General features: G+C 53.6%; 2 protein-coding genes across 5 annotated transcripts in view; one reads left to right on the top strand and one right to left on the bottom strand.

Moving 5' to 3' along the window:
- KCTD19 (potassium channel tetramerization domain containing 19) overlaps nucleotides 1–9,331 on the top strand; it is a 29,464-nt gene extending 20,133 nt beyond the window's left edge. The window contains exons 6-16 of the mRNA XM_036897573.2: nucleotides 846–1,056; nucleotides 2,251–2,411; nucleotides 3,688–3,791; nucleotides 4,265–4,407; nucleotides 4,590–4,673; nucleotides 4,946–5,060; nucleotides 5,461–6,088; nucleotides 7,329–7,520; nucleotides 7,692–7,846; nucleotides 8,176–8,277; nucleotides 9,206–9,331. Coding sequence (XP_036753468.2) covers nucleotides 846–1,056; nucleotides 2,251–2,411; nucleotides 3,688–3,791; nucleotides 4,265–4,407; nucleotides 4,590–4,673; nucleotides 4,946–5,060; nucleotides 5,461–6,088; nucleotides 7,329–7,520; nucleotides 7,692–7,846; nucleotides 8,176–8,277; nucleotides 9,206–9,319 — 2,009 coding nt within the window. The 3' untranslated portion in view covers nucleotides 9,320–9,331. The remainder of the gene's footprint in view (nucleotides 1–845; nucleotides 1,057–2,250; nucleotides 2,412–3,687; nucleotides 3,792–4,264; nucleotides 4,408–4,589; nucleotides 4,674–4,945; nucleotides 5,061–5,460; nucleotides 6,089–7,328; nucleotides 7,521–7,691; nucleotides 7,847–8,175; nucleotides 8,278–9,205) is intronic.
- A 102-nt stretch (nucleotides 9,332–9,433) lies between these two features.
- PLEKHG4 (pleckstrin homology and RhoGEF domain containing G4) lies at nucleotides 9,434–19,589 on the bottom strand. Of its 4 annotated transcripts, none has more exons than XM_036897812.2 (22): nucleotides 19,537–19,589; nucleotides 17,507–18,682; nucleotides 17,244–17,339; nucleotides 17,045–17,168; nucleotides 16,864–16,957; nucleotides 16,703–16,777; nucleotides 16,508–16,624; nucleotides 16,270–16,368; nucleotides 16,031–16,179; nucleotides 15,728–15,866; nucleotides 15,518–15,634; nucleotides 13,971–14,153; nucleotides 13,239–13,720; nucleotides 12,917–13,163; nucleotides 12,151–12,240; nucleotides 11,845–12,066; nucleotides 11,582–11,752; nucleotides 11,318–11,495; nucleotides 10,783–10,899; nucleotides 10,432–10,665; nucleotides 10,232–10,347; nucleotides 9,437–10,061 (listed from the first exon to the last, which is right to left on the bottom strand). In XM_036897812.2, exons 2-22 carry the CDS (start codon nucleotides 18,015–18,017, stop codon nucleotides 10,056–10,058), a joined length of 3,567 nt encoding a protein of 1,188 aa, XP_036753707.2. In that variant the 5' UTR covers nucleotides 18,018–18,682; nucleotides 19,537–19,589; the 3' UTR covers nucleotides 9,437–10,055. The 4 variants fall into 4 exon arrangements, with proteins under 4 accessions (XP_036753712.2, XP_036753710.2, XP_036753707.2 ...); XM_057493014.1 differs by having other exon boundaries at nucleotides 17,507–19,259; nucleotides 19,537–19,579; XM_036897815.2 differs by lacking the exon at nucleotides 10,783–10,899 and having other exon boundaries at nucleotides 9,435–10,061.
- Between the last annotated feature and the right edge of the window lie 894 nt (nucleotides 19,590–20,483).

Genomic DNA, 20,483 nt, shown 5'->3' with positions numbered 1-20,483 from the left:
TTTAAATCCCTTCCCTAAAGGCTTCCATTCCTGAGATGGTGGATCATTCATTTAGAGACGAGTAGAGTCATGCCTGCCCCATAAGAGCTACGTGAAGATGGAGGGAACTGTGTTTGCCCACAGGCCCTGTAAGCCATGCAGTAGCCCCCAAACACAAAGCATTGTTTTTTGCCTTTTATAAAGCACCATAACAAAGGGGAACAGCTCCAGTAGCCTTGGAGATGGATGGAGCTGCCCTCAAATCCCAGTTCTGCCCCGCCTAGCTTTGCAGTTTGGGGCAAAGTACTTAATTAGGCCCTTAGGATACAGTTTCTCATCTGTGATATGAGGGAAGCACTACTCCTCTTATAGGATTACTCAGAGTATTGGATGGTCCATGAAAATCACCCAGCAGCTTGCCTACCAGCCCATAGTTGCCATTGGGGCAGAGTTCTGTGGACTGTGCATTGTGCCCACTGCAGGAGAACAAGGTCCCACTCATGAACCAGCAACCCAAATACCCATCCTGAAAGTATCTTAACCCATGGGTAATTACAGAGCGCTTGGAACTAAAGGAGATGCCTGCAGCTTGCTGCTGTACTATGCTAAAATTTCTGAAATCCAAATGTTAGTGATACAGCAATTAACCCCACCACCACCTCCCAGCAAGTAGTTTTGACCTCTAAGCCTGAGTATACAAAATTTTTACTAATTTTGAGACGTTCCAGATTTGGCAATGCAAGGAAATGAGCTTCCTCTAAGCCTTTATTACTAATTCAAGGCAGCAGTAGGAAGTGAGACCCAAAGCTTCTGATACAGTTATGACCATGAAGGGTCTAGGAATCACCCCTTTTTCTCTGGCACAGGTGGCTATTCCCAGGCTTCCTGTCCTCCCCAGAGTCCTGGGAAGGGGGGCCACACAGCAGGCCTGAAGTCCATGAAGCCACTATACATGATGGCCCTGGGTCTGCTCATCAAGTACCCAGACTCAGCGCTGGGACAGCTCCGCATTGAGAGCACACTGGACGGAAGCAGACTGTACATCACAGGGAACGGGGTCCTCTTTCAACACATCAAGTAAGGCCCTCCTCGGGAAACAGCTCAACCCCACTCAGGCTGGGTTTCTTTCTCTAGGAACTAACCTGGGCCCTGCCATGAACCAGAGGGAAGTAATGTCCTTGGAGACAAACCCATCATTTTAGCCACTTCCACCACCACCACCACTCCTCTGAACCCAGGCCTCAGAGGAGAAAGCTAGTGTCAAGTAAGGGTTCCAAAGGTTCAAAAGCTTCAAACTGTTTCATATTTCTGTTCTCTGCAATCCATTACTCTAGTTTTATCCCTGTGCTAGTCTAAGGTGACTAGGTCACAGTCACAACCCTCAGAGTGGTAGATATTCCCTCTCCCATACAGACCCTCTACAAAGGTCCTGCCTCCCCAACACTTGGTAGGCTCACTGGACACAGAAAGGCAAGAGCCATGGGTGAACTCCCCATCTCCAGAAGTAAGGCAAGGCAGGCTTCCCAGAGAAGTTGATACCCAGCCTTTACCCTGAGGAATGAGCTCAGAATGTCCCCATTAGTGGAGAGCCATGGTTCTAATCATGTTTTGTAGAAGGGTAAACTGAGGTTCAGGGTGCAGCAATCTCTTGGGGTCACAGAATACACTGGTACCCAAACTAAAGGTAGAAGTGGGTTTTCCTGAGTCCCTGGGGAAAGGGTCAGCCAACCCTGAACACTTATCGCAACACTGTTGTTCTGGGCCTTTGTGGTCTGCACCATCCATCTCTCCCAGAGATGTCCCACCCCTGATGTCACAGAGGGCAAAGACAAGTGCTTTTGGGGGTGTTGGGTTGATTTTCAGACCCCCGACCTCTTTCTGGGTACAAAGGCTATTAGTAATAGGCCAAGACCATGGAAGGCTGCCGTGTAGTGACTTAGCTGTCTTGGGCAGATATCTATGGGGGCAAGATGGGAGTGGCCCTGGCCTGACTTCTGGAACCTGAGAAAGGGCCTGGAAGCTTGCAATTAGTGGATTTAGAGGGTTTTGTGGAAATAGGGCAAGCTCAGCTCCAGAAAGGTGAGCTTGTATGTCCAATCTATCCCTCTTACAAGATATCACAATTTCCGGTTAAATCAAGGAAAGCATGTTAGTGGCCATAGGTTTGAGCCAGTGTTGGGGCACGACATTCTAGACACAGGAAGTTGATAGGCTGGACTCCCTTAGGGCGTGGTGCTGAGGCTCTCTGTGACAGGCCTTTCCTCTGGGCAGGAACTGGCTGGGGACTTGCCGGCTGCCCCTGACTGAGACCATTTCTGAGGTATATGAGCTCTGTGCCTTCCTGGACAAGAGGGACATCACCTATGAGCCAATGAAAGTGGCTCTGAAGACTCATCTGGAGCTGAAGACTCTGGCACCCACACATGTGCTTAGTAAGTGAGGAAGCTTCTCATTTTGAATTTAACATCACTGGAGGGTGTGGGTATTATGGAATAAAGATGAGGCTAGTCAGGGCCAGGAGCTGTAGACAGAATAGGAGAGGAGAGCCAGACCAACATTTGTGGGTTTGCCTAAAGGGAAAATTTCATGTTAAGTGCGCTCTCCTCACCCTAAGTCCCTGAGTAGCCTTGAATAGTACAGACTGACACAGTCTGGGGCCACATGGGTCCCCAAGGGCATGTGTGCTCTCGCTCTGGGAGCCAACATGCTGTGCTCATTTGGACCTCAGAGCCTTCCAGAAACCAGTGGTTCCTGGGTCCATTTAACAGATGAAGCAGAGGCTCAGGGAGGTTACCTGCTCAAATTACAGTTAGATCATGGCTGAGCTGCTTAAATCTGAGTCCAAAGCTAATGTGGTTTTTGCTAGCTGCCTATAACATTTTATTAACAAAAAGTTTTTTAGGTCAAATTTACACTGTATTACTATCATTCAGCAACATTCAACTTAGTGAGCTCCTATCCTATACCAGGACAGAAGTGAACACAAAGCATACAGAAATGAACAAAACAGACCTAGTTCTTATCTTCATGTAGTTCACAATCTAATTGTATACCTCTTACCTCTTGGTTATATAATCTAGTTATATATACCCTTCACTCATTACAAAGCTCATTAGAAACTGGTTACCAAACATCAGACCAGTCTAAGTATAGTCTCCCCCAGAAGGGTCACAGGTTCATATTCCCAAAATAAAGCCCCATTCTAGAAGTCACAGTGATTTGATGAGAGCTGGCACCATGACATTTGCCAAACCATAAGGACAAACACGTAGAGGGACTCTGCCTCATTCTAAAGGGCCACCTGAAAAATCACACACCCAAGACATACCCAGTCAGAAACAGGAGGCAGTTGGCAATGTAAGTAGTCAGGGACATCAGCCCCGCTTTCTTGAGAGAGGTTGGGGGAGAACAGTAATGATCTTGGGGTTAAGATTCCCAGGCTTACCTTCCCTACTCTCAAGAGTCACAAGCTGACGCTCCAAGATGCCATTCCAAACCTACCTCACCATCTAGGAAACTGACATTGAGCTGTAGGGAAAGCCTGACCAGCAGAGAAGGTTGGTGTAAGGGATTTCTGCTGCTTCTTAGAGAAGGCAATGCAATATGACTGATAAAGATACTGAGTCTTAATGTGCATTACTGATCAAAATGCCCTACCTAATTTCCCTCCTGGTCATGTGATATGTTCCTTCTCATTGGTTCCCTTAGATGAGGAGTGGACAGCAGAAATCACTGTGCATTCCCTCCAACAGATTGTCAAAGTGTATGTTGGAAGCCACTGGTATGCAACCACCCTGCAGACCCTGCTGAAGGTACCTGATGGCCCCAGGCTGCCCTCCTTTCCCTTTGGCTTCTGCAGTTGAGCTGTTTTGGAGCCTGTGGCCTGACCTTCACACAGCCTCCTATACCTGCTTAGAACAAGACCTACCCCCTGCTCCATGGCCCAGTGCTCTTATTGTATGAACAGCATGCTGGGAAGGCCCTTAGGAGTTTGGGTAGGGAGGAGGCCAGTCTGACAGCCTAGACCAAGGAGGAGGTCTCAAGGTCAAAAATGCCTTGAGAGAGTAGTCTAGGGGCCAGCAAAACTTGAAGCAGAGATGATGTGCTTCTTCCTGGGTGCTCTGCTCCCCCCTGTGGCTCCCTGTGGCTGACAAAACAGGGAGATGGAAATCCCAAAGCCTCTGCTCTGGAATGGTTGGGAACATTAAGTGAGCAAAGACTGACTTGCCTCTTACTAAAGATCTAGCCCTTTAACTAACAGAGTCTGGTGTCTCATCCTGTGTAGTATCCGGAGCTGCTGGCCAATCCTCAGAGAGTGTACTGGGTCACATACGGACAGGCCCTGATGATTCACGGGGATGGCCAAATGTTCAGACACATTCTCAACTTCCTGAGACTTGGAAAACTCTTTTTACCATCCGAATTTCAGTAAGTGACAGAAGGATGAAACCCCATCCCTCTGCAACAAAGGAAACTTAAGTTTGCAGCCTTCAGGGAGGAGGTTATATAATTTCCAAGTAAACTGCTGTTCAAGGTAGCACCTCTGAAAGCTTATGTCCTCACCTACACTCCTACCCCAGCTGTCCAGTCCAACATTTCCTTGTTTGCAGGGAATGGCCCCTCTTCTGCCAAGAGGTAGAGGAATACGACGTCCCGTCCCTCTCAGAAGCCCTTGCCCAATGTGAGGCATACAAGTAAGGAAACTGCTCAAGACACCATGTTTGGACCTTTATATTCCTCTAAGGAATCCTGTCCTAAGTCCCTCCTCCCAGTAGGACCTGTTCTTCTTGGGGTTAAGGTAGTGGAGCATGTGTAGGACTGGCCAGTAACCTAAGCAAATCCTTTGAAAAGTCCCTTCTCCCAGGCTCTCTAGAGTCAACTCCCAGCCAAAGGGAAGACCTGACCAACTAGTTGATGAGCTAATGGAGGCTTCTGCTCACTAACCAACCCTTTTTGGAGTCTGTAGGTCATGGATACAGGAGAAAGAATCTGAAAATGAAGAAGCTTTTCCCATCAGGAGGCTGCATGTGGTGACAGAAGGTCCAGGGTCACTGGAGGAATTCAGTAGAGACGCCAAAGAAGTAAGCCCCAGCCTTCTTCGGTTTGGTGGTGTCCTCAAAGAATACCACCACAGGGCTTGTGCACATAGGCTCTGCTACTGAAGGGCATGGCAAAATGAAAGAGGGTCTGTGTGGGTTCCTGGCATGGTAACTGGTTTCTGAATTTTGAAAATGGCACAGAGAGGTGTCAGCCACTTGGGGCCTGGGATGTCGATAGTGTGTCCCTTTGGAGTGTGAGAGGCCCCTGGTCTGGCACTACCTCCACTTGGACTAAGCAAAGACCAAATGGCTAACCCATGTTGGGGACAGGATTGTTCTGAGGGAGCAGGTGAAGTTCTGGAGACCCAGCTTATTAGATCTTGGGTAAGGCTTCGACATAGGAGCACAGCATACCCAGAGCTGCTGTGTCCTCCCTCCCCAGACCACAGCCTGCATACCGGTGGACCTCCAAGACTGCAATGAAAGGACTCCTTGGAACAAGGCCGAGGGGACCCTGGCTAGGTCCAGCCAGATGGAGGCTAAGCAGTACTCTCAGACCATCCAGGTGTCCCTGTGCCGAGGTGCCAAGAGGGAGTATCCCAGCACATACTTCCAGTATCCTGGCCTTTGTGCCAACTCTAGATACTGGGGGCCCCACCCTGAGAGTCCCCCCAAGAAGAAGTGTACCACAGTCGACCTCACACAGAAATCTGAACCCAAAGACCCTCCTGTCACCCCCATGCAAAAACTCATCTCCCTGGTGAGGGAGTGGGACATGGTCAATTGCAAGGAGTGGGAATTCCAGCCACTGCCAGCCCCCTGGAGCAGCTCCTTGGAGGAGGCTGTCCTGCAGCTCCCCTCAAGAAGTGAGGCTGCTTCCCAGCTCAGCGCCTCAGCTTTCTGGAAAGGCTATTCCACAGCCTCCAAGAAGGAACCAGGTCCACAAACAGGGGCTGGGGCTGGAGCTAGAGCCAAAGATAAGGGGCCAGAGCCAACCTCTAAGCCATACTTCCCCACGAAAAGAGCTGTCACCCCAAAGGACTTGGGCAAGCAGAGGCCAAAGGAGAAAGGTGAGTCCTGTTCCATCCTTGATCTAAGTCTCATTTATAACAGAGAAAACAAACTTTGGCCAAGACCGCAGAATTAGTGACAAGGTGGCATGGAGGGTGGGAGGGACTCAAACCATCCACTCACCAGTAAAACTCTGTGCCAAGCAACAGAGATGACCAGCACACTGGCACAGCTTGAGGGGCTGAAAAACCATATAAAGCATATGGGAAGGTGTCTAGGAAGTAATAGGAGCACAAAGAGGTTGGGAGCTGGGAAGTCAGCAGGGGAGGAAAGGAGAAGCCTCACGTGCTTGTGGAAACAGAACTTTGGTCTAGCTGGGGGCCAGGCTGCATGTGGAGACGTGATGGGAATAGGCTGAAGACGAAAGTAATCAGGACAGGTCTGTGGGCCAATCAGGACCTGGCACTTTGCTCTGATCTTACGGGGAGAAGGAGGGCACTGAAACATTCTAAACAAAAGAGCACGCAGTCAGGTGTGCATTCAGAAAGAGCATGCATTCAGAAAGGTGGCTCCAGGAGCAAAGATGTAGCAGCAGGAAGGGAAGTGATGCAAGGGGTAAGATCATTCTAGGTGAAGCAGAGTAGGCAACTAGGGGAGGAAACAGGGAAAGATCTAACCAAAGAGGGGCCAGGTTTCTGGCTTGGGTGACTGTAGGAGGTAGGTGGATGATAACAGGTGGGATGGACAGGAAAAGGAGCTGAGGAAAGAGGTGGGTTACATGTGGTGGGGAAGTGAGACAGCCCAGGGAAATGTGCTGAGAACTGCAATGGTGGCCATTTCTCCTGCTCCCTCAAAGTCCTTCCTACAGTATTCTGTCACTTTCCCTTTTAGTGACTCAGGCCATCATGGGCCCTACCTGTGAACCCCATGTTAGTCTGTCAAGTGTACTCTTCAGACAGGACATGCATCAAAGGATTGCCCAAAACGCTCCTCTCATTTTACAATTTTACAAAGATTTCCAGTCCCCAGATGGGTTATTATCAGCTCTAGCTGATACCAGTTTTAGTTCAACGGATGAATTTGGAGAGATTTTGGAGTTCTGAAATGATTCCAGGGCAATTAGGAGAGGAGAGCTAAGACAGGCCTCTGTCAGCAGAAGGTGCTGCTTCTAAGAAGCTGGGGGCAGCAGCTAATGGAAGGTTGGGGTAACTGACCATACTGGTCTGTCAGCAGAGATCCCTTCCCTGCTTGGGCTCTGAGGTGGCAAAGGAGAACCCCCTCCCCATGTTGCTTTCATAGAAAGCCCTGCCTGTGAGAAGCCTCTTCCTGAAGCCAGTGAGGTGGACAATACAGGAGTCGTCCTCAAAGTGACCCATCCCCCTGTGGTGGGCAGCGATGGCTCCTGCATGTTCTTTGAGGACAGCATCATCTACACCACACAGATGGATAACCTCACGCATATGCTGCCCACAACCAGCCTCCAGCCCCAAGGTGAGGCTCTGGAACCATGCCTAGCCCTGCGCTTCCTTGAAGAGATGTCTGAGCCCCCACCCAGGGTACTTCAGGGACACCGTCTCCCTCAGGAGCCCTACACCTCTCCCATATTCCAGGCTAATGCCCTAGCCACAGGGTGATTAACCATATCCACTCTCTCCTCCACAGAGGTGACTTTCCTTAGTTTCTCTCTGTCCTGGGAAGAGATGTTTTATGCACAGAAATGTCACAGTTTCCTGACTGACATCATCCTGGATTCCATCAGGCAGAAGGACCCCAAAGCCATGACTGCCAAGCTGGTCTCCCTGGCCAACCGGCTGTGGGTATGTGTGATAGGTCCCAGGTCCTGTTCTTCCTCTACCTGTCCCCTTGTCCCCACAGTAAGTGGCACAAGACAAGAAAAAGCAAGCCAAGATTGTAGGTAAGGGGAGTGGGTCAGGGGCAAAAAGGGAAGACACAGAAAGACAGGGAGGGCAGTGTTATCTAGACCAAGCCTTGACCAAGAGACAGTTTGGAGTGATAGTGTCTTCCAACTCCTGCGGCTCCTGCAAGCCCAGTGAAGCCCCTGTTCTTTATCCCACTCTGAGGGGCTGGGAGCTAATGTGTTGGGCAGCTGCCTCTGGCCCTGCCTGACCAAGTGCTCTCCCGGCAGACCTTCCACATCAGCCCCAAGCAGTTTGTGGTGGATTTGCTGGCCATCACCGGCTTCAAGGATGACCAGCATACCCAGGAATGCCTGTACAACTGGGTGGAGGTAAGGGCCACCTGCACCCCAATAGGAGTGTAGACCTTATGGACACCTCAGATGGACACCGTGTCTTGCCGCATGAGGGCCAGGCCAGCACTGCCCAGAAAGCAAGGCAGGCAGCTAGACTTCTGGTCCCTAATCCCAGGGAGGGAGAAATAAATGGCTGAAATTAACCAGTCCAGTGATAAAAAAGCAATATTCAGGCCACTGGCTTTTGTAGTTTTCTTCCACTGATACTAATTTTGCCTCATCACTAACAACCCACACTTAGGAAACACATCATATGAGCCCAAGCTTTAGGGGTGCTGAAATCAGAGAAACTGCTGCAAGTCAGACCTTTTCAATGGGTGATACCAACTGCACCTACTTAACTCTGATGTCACCACTTCTGCACGTTCCTTCCATATATGTGCTGCTTTAAAGCATCCTTTACAAAGAAAATGTTCAATAAGGGCAAAGGAATGACCTGAGTTTTGTGATCCATCCAAATTTTAGAGTTCAAATTTTTATTTTAACGTAAGTGAAAAGGATGTAGCTAATTTTGCATTAACCTGGTATTTCTGTAATCAAGTACACTGTAACACCTTTCACCATAAATGTGCCACTTACTGTTAGGTCTCTGGCTGGTCTATTGATCAGACAGGTGAAGTCATATCTATGGCTAGAAAGTGAAAACCAGTTCAGGAAACACATCTTTGATTCTCTGGTTATTCTGCTCCATTCCCTGGTAGCCACTTCTAGTCACAGCCCTGTAAGATGCCTCTGGGCATAAATGAGCCTGAACATCAAAGGTCCCCAACAACTGGCCTTGCCCTTCCCCTTATTCTATTTGACTGCCCCCTCCTGCTCAGATGGGAGGACTCTCCCAACAAAGAGCTAGGTAGGAGTAAACCACTATCCAGTAAGTCGGGGTAACACTGGCCTCTCCTTCCAGTTCACACTGCCTTTCGCCAGGAAATATGGCTGCTGCATGGACCTGCTCATCCAGAGAGGCCTGTCTAGATCTGTCTCTTACTCTGTCCTAGGCAAGTACTTAAAAGAGGGCTAGGGAGCCCAGAGATGCTGCCCCTACATACCCCCACCTGCCAAGGCTCTTTTTTACTGGGAATGTCCCCAGAATGTACATGTCCATCTGAGGGTGTATATCAATCTATTTTTATTATAAACAAATACAAAGTAAATCACAACTCAAGGGTCTGGACTCAGTCTCTGGGACCCCAAAGACCTAACAACAGTAAAATAATTTTAGATAACTCTAATAGAAAGTTATTCAAAAGGTATTGAGTCAATATAACCAAACTGACCAGGAAATAAGGAGCTGAGCCTGGGGAGCCAGGCCAGGCAAAAGAGAGGGTCCAATAGGGGTGGACTTGCTCCTAAGTTTGAGGAGCTTGGTCTTGAGACCAGGGATTGGGCAGCAGCTTCTGGAACCCACCTATGTTCCTCTTGAGGGGTGTGGCAGCCCAGTCATTGGCTGGGGCCTTTTGGTGCCCCATCAGATTAGAACATGGAAACATCCACCCTCTGCTTTAGCCTAATCATAGGTCACAACTGGGATGGGAGCAGGAGAGGGGACAGAAGGCGATATGCAGCCAAGAGCCCAGTAGGCTCCTGCCAGTCTGCCAATGGGCACAGACATCAAAAAGGGTAGTCAATAAGACAGTGCCTGTGGGCAGAAGGTGGCCTGGGTGGCAGCCCTGCCTTGGTCACAGCAGATCCGAAGAGAGGTGGTGTTTCTTGGAGCTACAGGCTGTTGGATCCACTGCCCATCTTCGAGCCCAGGCTCAGACCTGCATGCCAAACTAGGTATAAACACTTATTTCCCCCCCACAGGGTCCAAGTCAGGTCTTTGAGGAATGGCTCTGGCCCACCCGCCCCCATTTCCATCTAAGGAAAGGCAGCCATAGGCCTAGGCTGGGCTGGGGAGGGGCTGGTGATTATAGGGCAAAAGGGCACTCACATAGGACAAGTCCTCGAGGCCCCTGCCCAGGGCCTGCCCTGACACACAGCCGCTATCAGAGCCACTGGAGCCACTGGCTGAAGGGCACTGAGATGAGACCTCTGAGTCCTCAGGAGCTGTGGGGAGATGGTGGGCTGTTAGCAGGGGAGGCCCAGGCCCTAGGCCGTGAACTTCCTGCCTCTGGCTAAGCCCAGACCTACTCAAAGACAGCTGGCTGTCCAGCTCCACTTTAGCTTCCAGTGCTACTTCCTCTGTGAAGGTGGAATACAGGGGCCGGGGGAGACCCAAAAGAGTCAGGTCTCTGTACAGGTGCAGGTTGAGGGACCCCAGCACAGAGCAAGAGGCAGGGTCTCCAGGAAGGGAGCTTGAGGTGCCCGTGTAGGAGCTGTCATGGTCAAACGGGGACACAGCAATGGAAGCCCGAGAGCGAATTTCTGCATGAGAGAGAGGACCAGGTTAGGACAAGCCAGAGCCCACTGGGACAAGGTCCTGAGCACAGGCCAGGCTAACAGAGGTCTTGCCTCATCCCACCCCATACAGCCTGCCTCTACCTCTGCACTTCAGGATGTAGTTGATGGTACGGTCGTTGATAGCTTCCTCACTGGGGGTGATATCCTGGAAGGCCTTGTTCCCCACTCCCATGGATACCATTTCAGCCATGCGCACCTCTGGGTGGAAAGTGGGCATAGATGGGTCACCTCTGGACACTCGCCTTGCCCTTGGGTCGCTATCTGCCCCTCCCCCTTAAGTAAGTCTTTCCTGTACACCCATACCCAGCAGATTAACTGTCCTGTGCACTGAGGCTTTCTGGTGCCAGACTCTCTTCACCTGGGCCGTCAAATAATCCTGTGGGCAGGTGTCATTATTCCCCTTTTATAGATGAGGCCTCTGATACTCACAGAGGTTAATACTGTGTCCACAGTAAGAACTGCTCAACTTAGAAGCTCTGTCCCCTGTACTGCTGCTGCTGGATCTCCTCCCCTCTCCTAAGTGTTTCCAGGTCCCTGGGTCCTCCCTGGGCCCCTGGGGAATATCATAAGCTCTCCAGGAAGGGTAGAGTGGGATGAAGGGGGAACAGGGACCTACCCTTGTTGTGGACAGCCTGCCTCCAGAGCAGACGGGAAATGTCAGCTGTCCAAACCTGCTTGGTGGCCAAGCTGGCAGCCTGCAGCACAAAGGTGTCCCTGGCATTGCGACGACGGAACCAGATCTCAAAGCGCAGGTTGCTATCCCCACAGCACTCAGTGAGGCCCAGGTCTGCCATCTGTGTGGCCGGCAGAGGAGAGCTTGGTAAGACATTGGAAGGGTAGGGGGCAGGGATGGGGGAAAAAAGGGACAGGACGGGCCTACTTTGAAGGAGCGTTTGTAGGTAAACGTTTCGGTGCCTGTGGGTCCTCGGCGAGGCTTGCTGAAGAGCAGCAGCTCCTCAAAGAGGAAAACACGGCGCAGGGACTTGTGGCGCCCAGTGCGCACTATGAATTCATCCTGTCGTACCAGCTGCCCCTGTTCTTTGAGGTTAACCTGCCAAGTTGGGGCCTGGTTGGTGCCCAGCCTCTCCTGCCCCATTCCTTCACACCCTCTGCACCTGCCCATGGTGGCCTGGGATGACTCACGTCACAACCCTGGATGGCATCCATGGCTAGCAGGTCATTGCCGTGTCGCAGCTGGAAGCGCACAAGGTTCTGGGCAGCCTGCAGGGCACTCAGGTCCTGCACACCCCCACTGCAGGCCCGTGCCAGCTCCTGCAGCAGCAGCGCATACTTGCTCATGCGCTGGATGGGCTTCAGCAGGTAGGAGGCCAAGTCCAGGTGGTCCCCTAGTGCTTGCTGCTTGTCCTACCAAGCAGGCGGCAGACCACCAGGGGGCTTCAGAGTACTCCCTCAATCCCCTCCTCCCCCACGGTTCTCAGGCTCACCTACCTTGAAGAAGGCATGACCGAAGCTGGTCATCAGGGCATCAGAGCGAGGTTTATTCTTGCTGTAGAGTGCATACATCCCAAACTGCACCCTCTGTGAGGACGTGCTGCTCAGACTGAGTGCAAGGGGGCCAGATCCCAAAGTCTAGCCCCCTTGGGGCAAACACTCAGCTTGAGAGGACCAAAATGCCAACAGAGGGCTCCCAGGGGGACCCCTCCCTACAGATCAATCTGTCCTGTTTTGAATAAGGGGTAAACTGGCAAGAACAGGCACATTGCCGAGGGGGGACTTGCCCACAGGGTCTCGGCTCCTCCCACAGCTCTGAGAACTACCTCGCTTTGGACTCCTTCTCTTACTACACTCAGTCACCTCAACCTGTCTCTTCTTGGACCACTGGGCCTCTCTCCTACCCCAGAGATTTACACTTGATATTTCCTCTGGATGGAATGCTCTGACTCCAGCCCCTCCCTTTGGCCTCAGCCCCAACATTAGCATCTCAAAGAGGTCTTTATAATTGCTCTCTTTAAAGAGGGTAGCCCTGCCCCACAGCTAACTCACAACCATCTATCTATCCCGATTATTTTCCTCCTAGCCCCAACTATAATCTGTAATTACCATTATGGCTTTTATGTCTCTACTAAACTACGGGACCTTGCTGGTCTTGCTCAGAGCTATAGCCAGCACAGGGCCTGGCACCAAGCATGGGCCTGAGAGCTCTTTGATGAGTGTGGCAGAATCAGCAGGAGGCTGCGTGGCCTGTGGGGCTTACGTGGCGCAGGAAGGCATGGGCCACCCGGGGCGGGTGCCGGGTGCAGGCCTCCAGCTCACGCAGGAAGAAGTGGCAATGGAAGTCCCGCAGCTTCTCCAAGTTGCCAAAGAGGTGGGCGCGCTGGCCGCGCAGGCCCTGGGGCACATCGGGGCGATCCAGCTCAGGAAAGTAGTTCTGGACGGTATAGTTGAGGGCTCGGACATACTCCCGCTCTGTAGCCACCATCTCTGCCAGCACCAGCTGGAGTCTAACAGATGGATGGAGTCAGGACCCAAGACATCGATCCTGCCACTGCCCTCCCTACCCTGCCCACTGCCTGCACCTGTTGGGGTTCCTGGAGTCAGAGCTGCCCAGTGGAGACATGGGGGAAGACCCTGGCTGGACACCACCACTAGCCTCTGGTCTGGCCACAAGGTGGCAGTGGTGGGCAGACACTCGGAGACTCTGCCCCAGATTCCGATCAAGGCTGTATGCCTTCCTCAGGGGAGGAGTGGCAGCTACAGTCGGAAACCGGCTGACACACAGGCTACCTGTGCTGCCTGTCGGTGGGAACTTCAGTGTGGCCTCTAGCTTCTGGTCCAGGGCCAGCCAGGTGTCTTGGCACCGCGCCCAGGTCCAGCAGCACTCCTGGCGGATGCCCTCAAAGCCCAGCCCTGTAGCCAGAGCCCACATCTTTCGGAAATGGGCAGGAGGCAAGTCAGGGTGCTTGGTCCAATGCAGCTGCAGCCGCTGCAGCACAACCCCTGGGCACTCCTGTGCCAGCTCTGCCAACAACCGCTGTCCCTCCTCAGCCCATGTCGATGCCTGCAACACCAAGGCCAGATAGACACTGAAGGAGGACTCCACCAAGACCACCCAGCCTTCTCTTCTCTACACTCCTCATCCCCATAGGATGTTCGCCTCAGGCTATATCCCCAGTGGTTGGATTTTGGGGTCAGACTAAAGAAAAAGAACAGGCAGATTGTCCAGGAAGAGCTCAGGCTGTGGTGGAGCCCGGCAGCTGCCCCTCTGGCTCTACTGACTGCCTGGAGGCAGGGCTGGGCCCCTCACCCACCTGTTTGAATAACTGCAACAGCCTCTCAGCATCTGCCAGCTGCTGCCGCCACTGGCCCAAGGCCCTAGAGAAGTCAGTCAGCTGGGCTTGGAGGGCCAGAAAGCGGGCCCCAGTGGGGCCCAGTTCAGCTGCCTTCCAGCCAGCCAGTGGCTGCAGAAACTTCTCCCCTCGCCTGACCTGCTCCTGGAGACAAAGATTTGGCTCAGCAGGCCTGAGCCTGGTGGTCTAGGCCCTGAACCTAGGTCCTTTCCACAGATACCTACAAATCAGTATCAAGCCTCTAGTGTGATTGAAGACCTTCCCTCCACCCCCAACCTATTCCCCTCTCTCTTTGTGCCATGGCCAAACTTTCTGGAGGAAGTGTTATCCTCATGACCATCATTTTTCACCTCATCAGCCTGCTGCAAGCCCACTTCCACCAGCATGGCCGGCACTTCTCAGGCATCATCTGACTCAGCAGCAGCAAACCCTCTCTCTCCTGATTCTCCTTGTCCTCCAGTGGTCCGTCCTCCTGCTTCCCATCCCTCACCTAGGCTGTTAAACACTGGTGCTCCTTAAGACAGTCCACTCTCTCTCCTTAGGCAATATTGTGTGACCATGCTTCAAATGTCATCCACACATCCATATCCACCAAGTGACCCTCTACAGCCATATCTCAGCTTGGAGCTCTAGGCCCAATCCCCTAGGGTCTTCATCTGATTCCTTCCTGGTAATCTCTGAAGTGCATCCAAGACTGGATTGATGCATGTCCTTCCCCCAGAGGGCCCTTGTCTCCTGGTCCCTCTCTCAGGAACAGTACTATTCATCCTTGCAACCTCCCTCTCCCTCTTACCCTCTCATGCATCCACCATCAAATCCCACCAATTTCTCAAGTCCACCACCCTGGCCAGAGTAAGCATCATTTCCACATGAACCACTGCAATTGCCTCTTCAATGTCCATCCTCCAAGTCACTATCTACTCAGAACCTGGGGTAATCTTCCTGGAACACAGACCTGATTGTGTAACTTCCTTGCTTTGATTTTACACTGTTACGGGACCCAGCAATCTTGGCCACTGACCACTTTTTCAGTTTCATTTTACCTCATCTTACCCACTCTCCCTCCCTTTTCTGCTCTGTATTTCAACCTCACTGTCCTTCTTATAGTTCCTCAGGCAAACAGTGCTCCTTCCTGCCATAGGACTTTTGCACATGCTTTTGCTCCCTCAACCTGGAATGTCTCTTATCCCCAACTCTCTTCAGCCTGGTTAACCTTGATCTCTTCTTCAGCTCTCAGCTCAAAAGTCACTATCTCAAGAAAGCTTGCCCAACACCCCTTCTGGGTCAGGTCTTTATTATACACTCAGAACCACCCACACTATTTCACTCCAGACCTTTTGCCTCAGTTTGCAAACACACATATATGACTTTGAACCTTTGATTACAACTGATATTCTCTGTTGGACTATAAATTACAAGCAAGGAAAGGATAGACTAACTTTTACCCACCCTGCATTCCTCGTCCCTGGCAAAGTGACCTAATATACAGGAATATGTGACTAAACCACCTGGGCAACCTGGTCCACCTCCTGAAAAGAGCTTTGGGCCTGAAGCAGCATGTCCAGTGAAGGCTCCCTTGGCTCCTTGAGTGCTGGCCAGCCAACCTGCTGCAGCCACACTTCAATCTGGGGTGGCACAAGCAGGGAAAAGGGAGCTGTTGTGGGGTGGGGATCATGTTTCAGATCAGGGACAAGGCCCTCAGGGCAGACAGCTCCCACCTGGTGCAGCTCGCCCTCCTGGGCCTCCAGCATCTGGACCAACTCCAGTGCCTGTACTCGCTGGTTACTCTGCAAGGTCAATTGGTGCAGCAGTCCATCCACATGGCCATACAGCTCATCAACCTTGTCCACTGCCGGCCTGGTGCAGGGTACATGCTCTTAGGGGCCCTGCCAGTTATCTTGCTCCACTCCACCTTGTCCTGGGACCACAATCCTGGGTAGTTCTGAGCCAGCCAGCTGAGTCCTTGATACGGGATATTGTGGGATATACGGGACAGATCTGGAACTTGGGCTTCCACCTACCTGTAGTCTGGGCTCAGGGTCACTTCTGGGACCTCTTGCTTCAGCCATGCCAGCTCCAACCCACCCTGGCATTGCAGCCATGCCAGTTGTGGCGAGTCTAACACATGCTGCATCAACACCCGTGCCTGCTGTAGCAGCTGACTCACTTCCTGTGATTAAGGGAAAAAGGCAGTGGAAGTGGGCAAAGAAAAGGAGGGAGACAGGGAACATTTGGGGAAGTGCTGGGAGGGGATACTCACCCCAGACTCCATGGGCTGGGGCACAGCCTTCATGCTCTCAATGGCCCCCTGGAGCTGGGCACAAACCAGCTGGCAGCTCTGCAGCAGGGCTTCCAGACGCTATTAGAAGGGGCAGGCATGACAGAGCACAGTGCTGGTCCCAGGCACCTTGGATCCCAGGCCACTGCAGCCATCTTGGTATTGTTGAAGCCAGCCCACCTTATGTCTACCCACCCTATGCCCCACCCAGTGCACTGACCATCCGGAAGTCCAGCCAGGCCTGGTGGCAGTAAGGCAGGCCACCTCCCATTGAAGTGGGCAAGACTGAGGTGGAGATGTGGGTCAGCAGGCTCTGATGAGAGGGCAGGTGTTCTAGCTGCATAAAAAGGTGTAGTAACTCGGGCCTTGTGGGGAAGCACCCCACCCCCACCCCCTGGCCAAAATGGCTCAGTACCTGCAGCCCTGGAGGCACCTGCTCTGGCATCCTTCCCAGTAGCAACACCTGGTGTATTGACCCTGGGGCGGTTTCCTGCAAGGAATATGAGTTTAGTCCTATCCCCAAGCCTACATACAAAGGAATATTGGAGGCAGAGAAAGCTACAGCCCTGTACTCACTTGCAACTGGCTGAGCCCCCAGAAAAGGAAAGAGCTTGGGGAACAAATTCGGGCATCCACTAGCACAGTCAGTCCCAGAGCCTGTACTTCGGGCCTAGAGGGCAGGCTTCAATTCAGTATCTAATTCCCCAACCCTGCCTTTTCAGGCTCAGGCTCCATTCTCCAACCTCCTCCCCCCAACCTGGGGATGCTCCGAAGGTAGAGGAGGAGGAGGATGAGTTCACGGCTTCTGCACTTGGGGTGAAGCCATGCAGGGCTATGGGCACACAGAAGGAGCACTGCCCGGCCTTCCACATCCCGTGTCCCTGTGGGGAAAAGCCAGTGAACACCTGCCCAATCAACTCACCCCACCTCCACAGCCTCTAGTCTGTCCCAGCTACCTGGCAGGGCAGCCATGCTACTGGCCAGTAGCTCCCAGGTGAGGTCTTGGGCCAGGAGGTAGTCAGTGGCCTTAGGGAGGTTGCATTTGCTGGGGTCTTGGGAAGGAAAATGGCTTGGGTCTGTGTTGGGCCTCTTACCCAGAGAGCCCTCCTTGGGCCTAGGCTTCAGCCCAAGTAGAGTCAGAGCCCTCCCCAAGTCTTGGTACCCACCTCCAGGCAATCCCTCTCCCCTTCCAAGACCTCCCTGGCCTAGCCTCCCTTACCTGCCTCCAGCAGCTCTGATGATGTCTCAGATAAAGGGTCTTCAAGATCCACAGGGTTGCTGTCCAACCCCCCAGGACCTAAGTGGGCTGGCACTGCCCTTACTAGAACTGGGTCCCCTGCCAAGCCTCCCCCTAGGCTGTCATTCTTGCCCTGTGCCAGGCTGAGGTGGGAGGACATTGGACATAGGATGCTCTCCTCTCCAGAGGGGGCTGGTTCCTCTGACTGGACTGAGGAATCTTCTAATGTGCACCTCTGGCCATCCCCTGACCTATCTGCAGCCATTTGACCTGGGGGTGACTGAAGCTCTGCATGCAGGGGCCTGCCCTGCAGCCTTTCCCCCTGGGCTGCCCCTGCTGGTGGTCTTGGAGGACTGGGGTCCTTAACCTGCATCTGGGGAGCAGGTTCTTCTTCATCCCAAGCATCCCTGAAACTACACACAGCGCATCTCCAGTCGGTGGCGTGGCCCTGGGAGTCTGGGGATTCACCCCCATCCTCCAGGGGCCCTTCCATTAGCCCCCTCCTTAAGGGTGGGCCGGTTGGGGTCAAGTGGGAGAGGGGCTGGGCCCACGTGATAAACTGAGGCCTCAGCTCATCCAGGAAACGGGTTGAAGATGGTCGGAGAGAGCAGGGTTCGGAGGATAACGCAGGCAGAAGGTACTAAGCCGTAGGAGGTGCCCGTCTTGGTGCAGGGGCATAGGAAGTGCAAATGCTGGCTGCTGTTAAGGCCTGAGAAGGGGGAACAGGGAAGGGTCTCCTTTCTGAGCAGGCCCCGCAGTTCGCGCTCAAGTAGGCCCTCGCTGGCTGGGCCCCACGCCCAGACGCGCACTCACCGCCATGTTTGGTCGGCCCCTACGATGGTACCGTCTCGGCAGAGGCACAGCGCTGCCCTGTGCTCGGGCTCACCCGACCCAGCAGGGCCCTGGCTTCGCCCCGGGCCTCGGTCGCCCCCCCTCGCCCACCCGCCGGCCCGCCGCGGGTTACCACGAAGCCCTGGAGCCGCTGCAGTTCTCGGATTTACCACGCCGCTGCCTCGACGGCGGGTACAGCGCACCGCCCCCGACCACGGGGGTGGGAACGCAGGGAGACCAAGGACGCGTCGCCGCTCCGCCCCCTGGGCGCCGCAGCATGGAACCACAGCCCTTCAGCCGGTCCGACAGCAACCTCCTAAGGCGGTCCTAAAGCACGAAGGCGCGGGCTGAAGCCCCCTATGCGCTGGTCCCGCCTCCGCCCTCCTTCACCTCCAGCACCGGGCCGGAAGGCTCGGCTCCACCCCCACCCCAGGGCCTCGCTAACCGACTCGGCTTCTCAGACTACGGGGCAGCCACCAACTGCCCGCCCACCGTGCCTACTCCCTGGGCCTGCCCGAAGGCGCCGGAGCAGCCCCCCGCTGGGGAAGGCTGTGTAGGTGCCCGAAGGTGCGTGAGCGTGTGGGTCGGCCTAGAGGTTGGGGGAGAGGGGCTTGCAGGGGCATCTGCTCTTGGACGAATGCTGTATAGGGGGAGGCCTGCCCCAGCCTCCCTCAGCCAAGCAGGGAGCAGCCATTCCCGTCAGCGGGGAGAAGGAAAGTCTGGGCCCAGGGTCCGGGAGATCCCCGAAAAGAGAGACTCCATAAGCCCAGACCAGCTACTTGCGGCTGCTGGAAGCCGTAGGGGTATGTTCAAGGAGGGCTTCTCCATTGCAGGCCCCATCTTCCTTTTAGTCCCAGGCCCAGGCCCCAGGAGAAGTTGTCTGGTCCCCTGAGGGTATGGAGGACTGCTGCCTGGGCCGGAGGGAGGGGCAGGAAGGGGATGGGAGACCTTTGGAGTGGGAGCTGTCCTAGGCCTGCCAGAATCCACCAATCCAACAGGCCCAGACCCTCAATACTTTGCATTCCTGGCACTTTCACATACATCTCCCCACTCCCAGCACACCCCACACTCCACCCCCACCCCAGCATCAACTCCGCACAAGGTTCAGCCAAGGAAGCTTGGACTGAGGCTGGGGTCCTGGGGCCAGAGAGACACTAACCCAGGCTTGCCCCTCCACTTACTGGCTGGATGAGCTCCAGTAATTCAGTTCTCTTTGAGCCTCACCTTCCTCACCTGTAACAACAAAAAGTCATTCCTTTCTCCTGGGATTGCCATAAGGACTAGGACCCCATATGTCAAGTGTCCACTTATTGTCCGCATTTGGGCTGGGTTTGTACCCTGCCCCTCATTTCACCAGCAATCAGGATCCTGAACTGGTGAATAGTTGACCTGTGAACTCCCTCCCAGCTCTCAGGTATGAGGTCCTTTTGGGGAATGTGAGCCTGGCCTGACACTCCCCAAAATTCATAGGAAGATTGTAAGAAGATAGACTATGTGGCCCAAAGAAGGTGCTGTGCCCCACAACATGCTTAAGCCCTTGGTTCCTGGGTGGAGGGGGCAGTGGGTGTAATGGCTTCCCTGGCTCTAAGGCAGGCACCTCCATCATGAGCCCAGGGAGGCTGCCAGAGGCAGGAACCCAGGCATTGGAAGCAGTAGAAACAAAAGCCATCCTCCCCCTAATCCCCCACCCCAGCTGCCACATCAGCACCCAAGTCCAGACTCTCAGACTAGTTACCAAGGAGCATTCATGAGCTCTTCTGGCTGCCAGGGAGGAGCACTGGAGTTGTCCTGATCATCCCCAACCCGCACCGTCCTCCAGCTTCAGTGAGCATCGGGACCAACCAGCCTTGGCTCTCTCCCTAACTGTCCCAGGGCCGCCCCACTGAGTCACTGCCTCCTGCTCCTGCCCTCCACTTCTGCTGCCCACACCCACCCACTAACCAGGCCCCCCAGGAGCACTAAGAGCTGAGGGGATCTGGTGGCACATATAACCCTCCAGTGCCAGAGGCAAATAAAAGGCTTCAAGCCACAGGCCATAGCTGACACCAGCACTCTTGAGCACAGGCAGACAGACAAATTCAGGGGCAGGGCCATGCCTTGGTTTATTCACTCCATGTAGAATGTGCAT

This window comes from Manis pentadactyla, chromosome 15 (assembly GCF_030020395.1).
Source record: "Manis pentadactyla isolate mManPen7 chromosome 15, mManPen7.hap1, whole genome shotgun sequence".
Lineage (NCBI taxonomy): Eukaryota > Metazoa > Chordata > Mammalia > Pholidota > Manidae > Manis > Manis pentadactyla.
Note: the sequence above shows the minus strand (reverse complement) of the source record. Positions and strands in the feature narration are given on the sequence as shown.

Bases quoted from the DNA above. Each gene is read 5' to 3' on its own strand.
- PLEKHG4 (XM_036897812.2), bottom strand. From the start codon at position 18,017: ATGGAAGGGCCCCTGGAGGATGGGGGTGAATCCCCAGACTCCCAGGGC. The intron at 15,867-16,030 runs GTAGGTGGAAGC...ACCCTGCACCAG, and splicing joins ACCCTGAGCCCAGACTACAG to GCCGGCAGTGGACAAGGTTG. The intron at 12,241-12,916 runs GTAAGCCCCACA...ACGTCCTCACAG, and splicing joins CCCATGCCTTCCTGCGCCAC to AGGGTGCAGTTTGGGATGTA.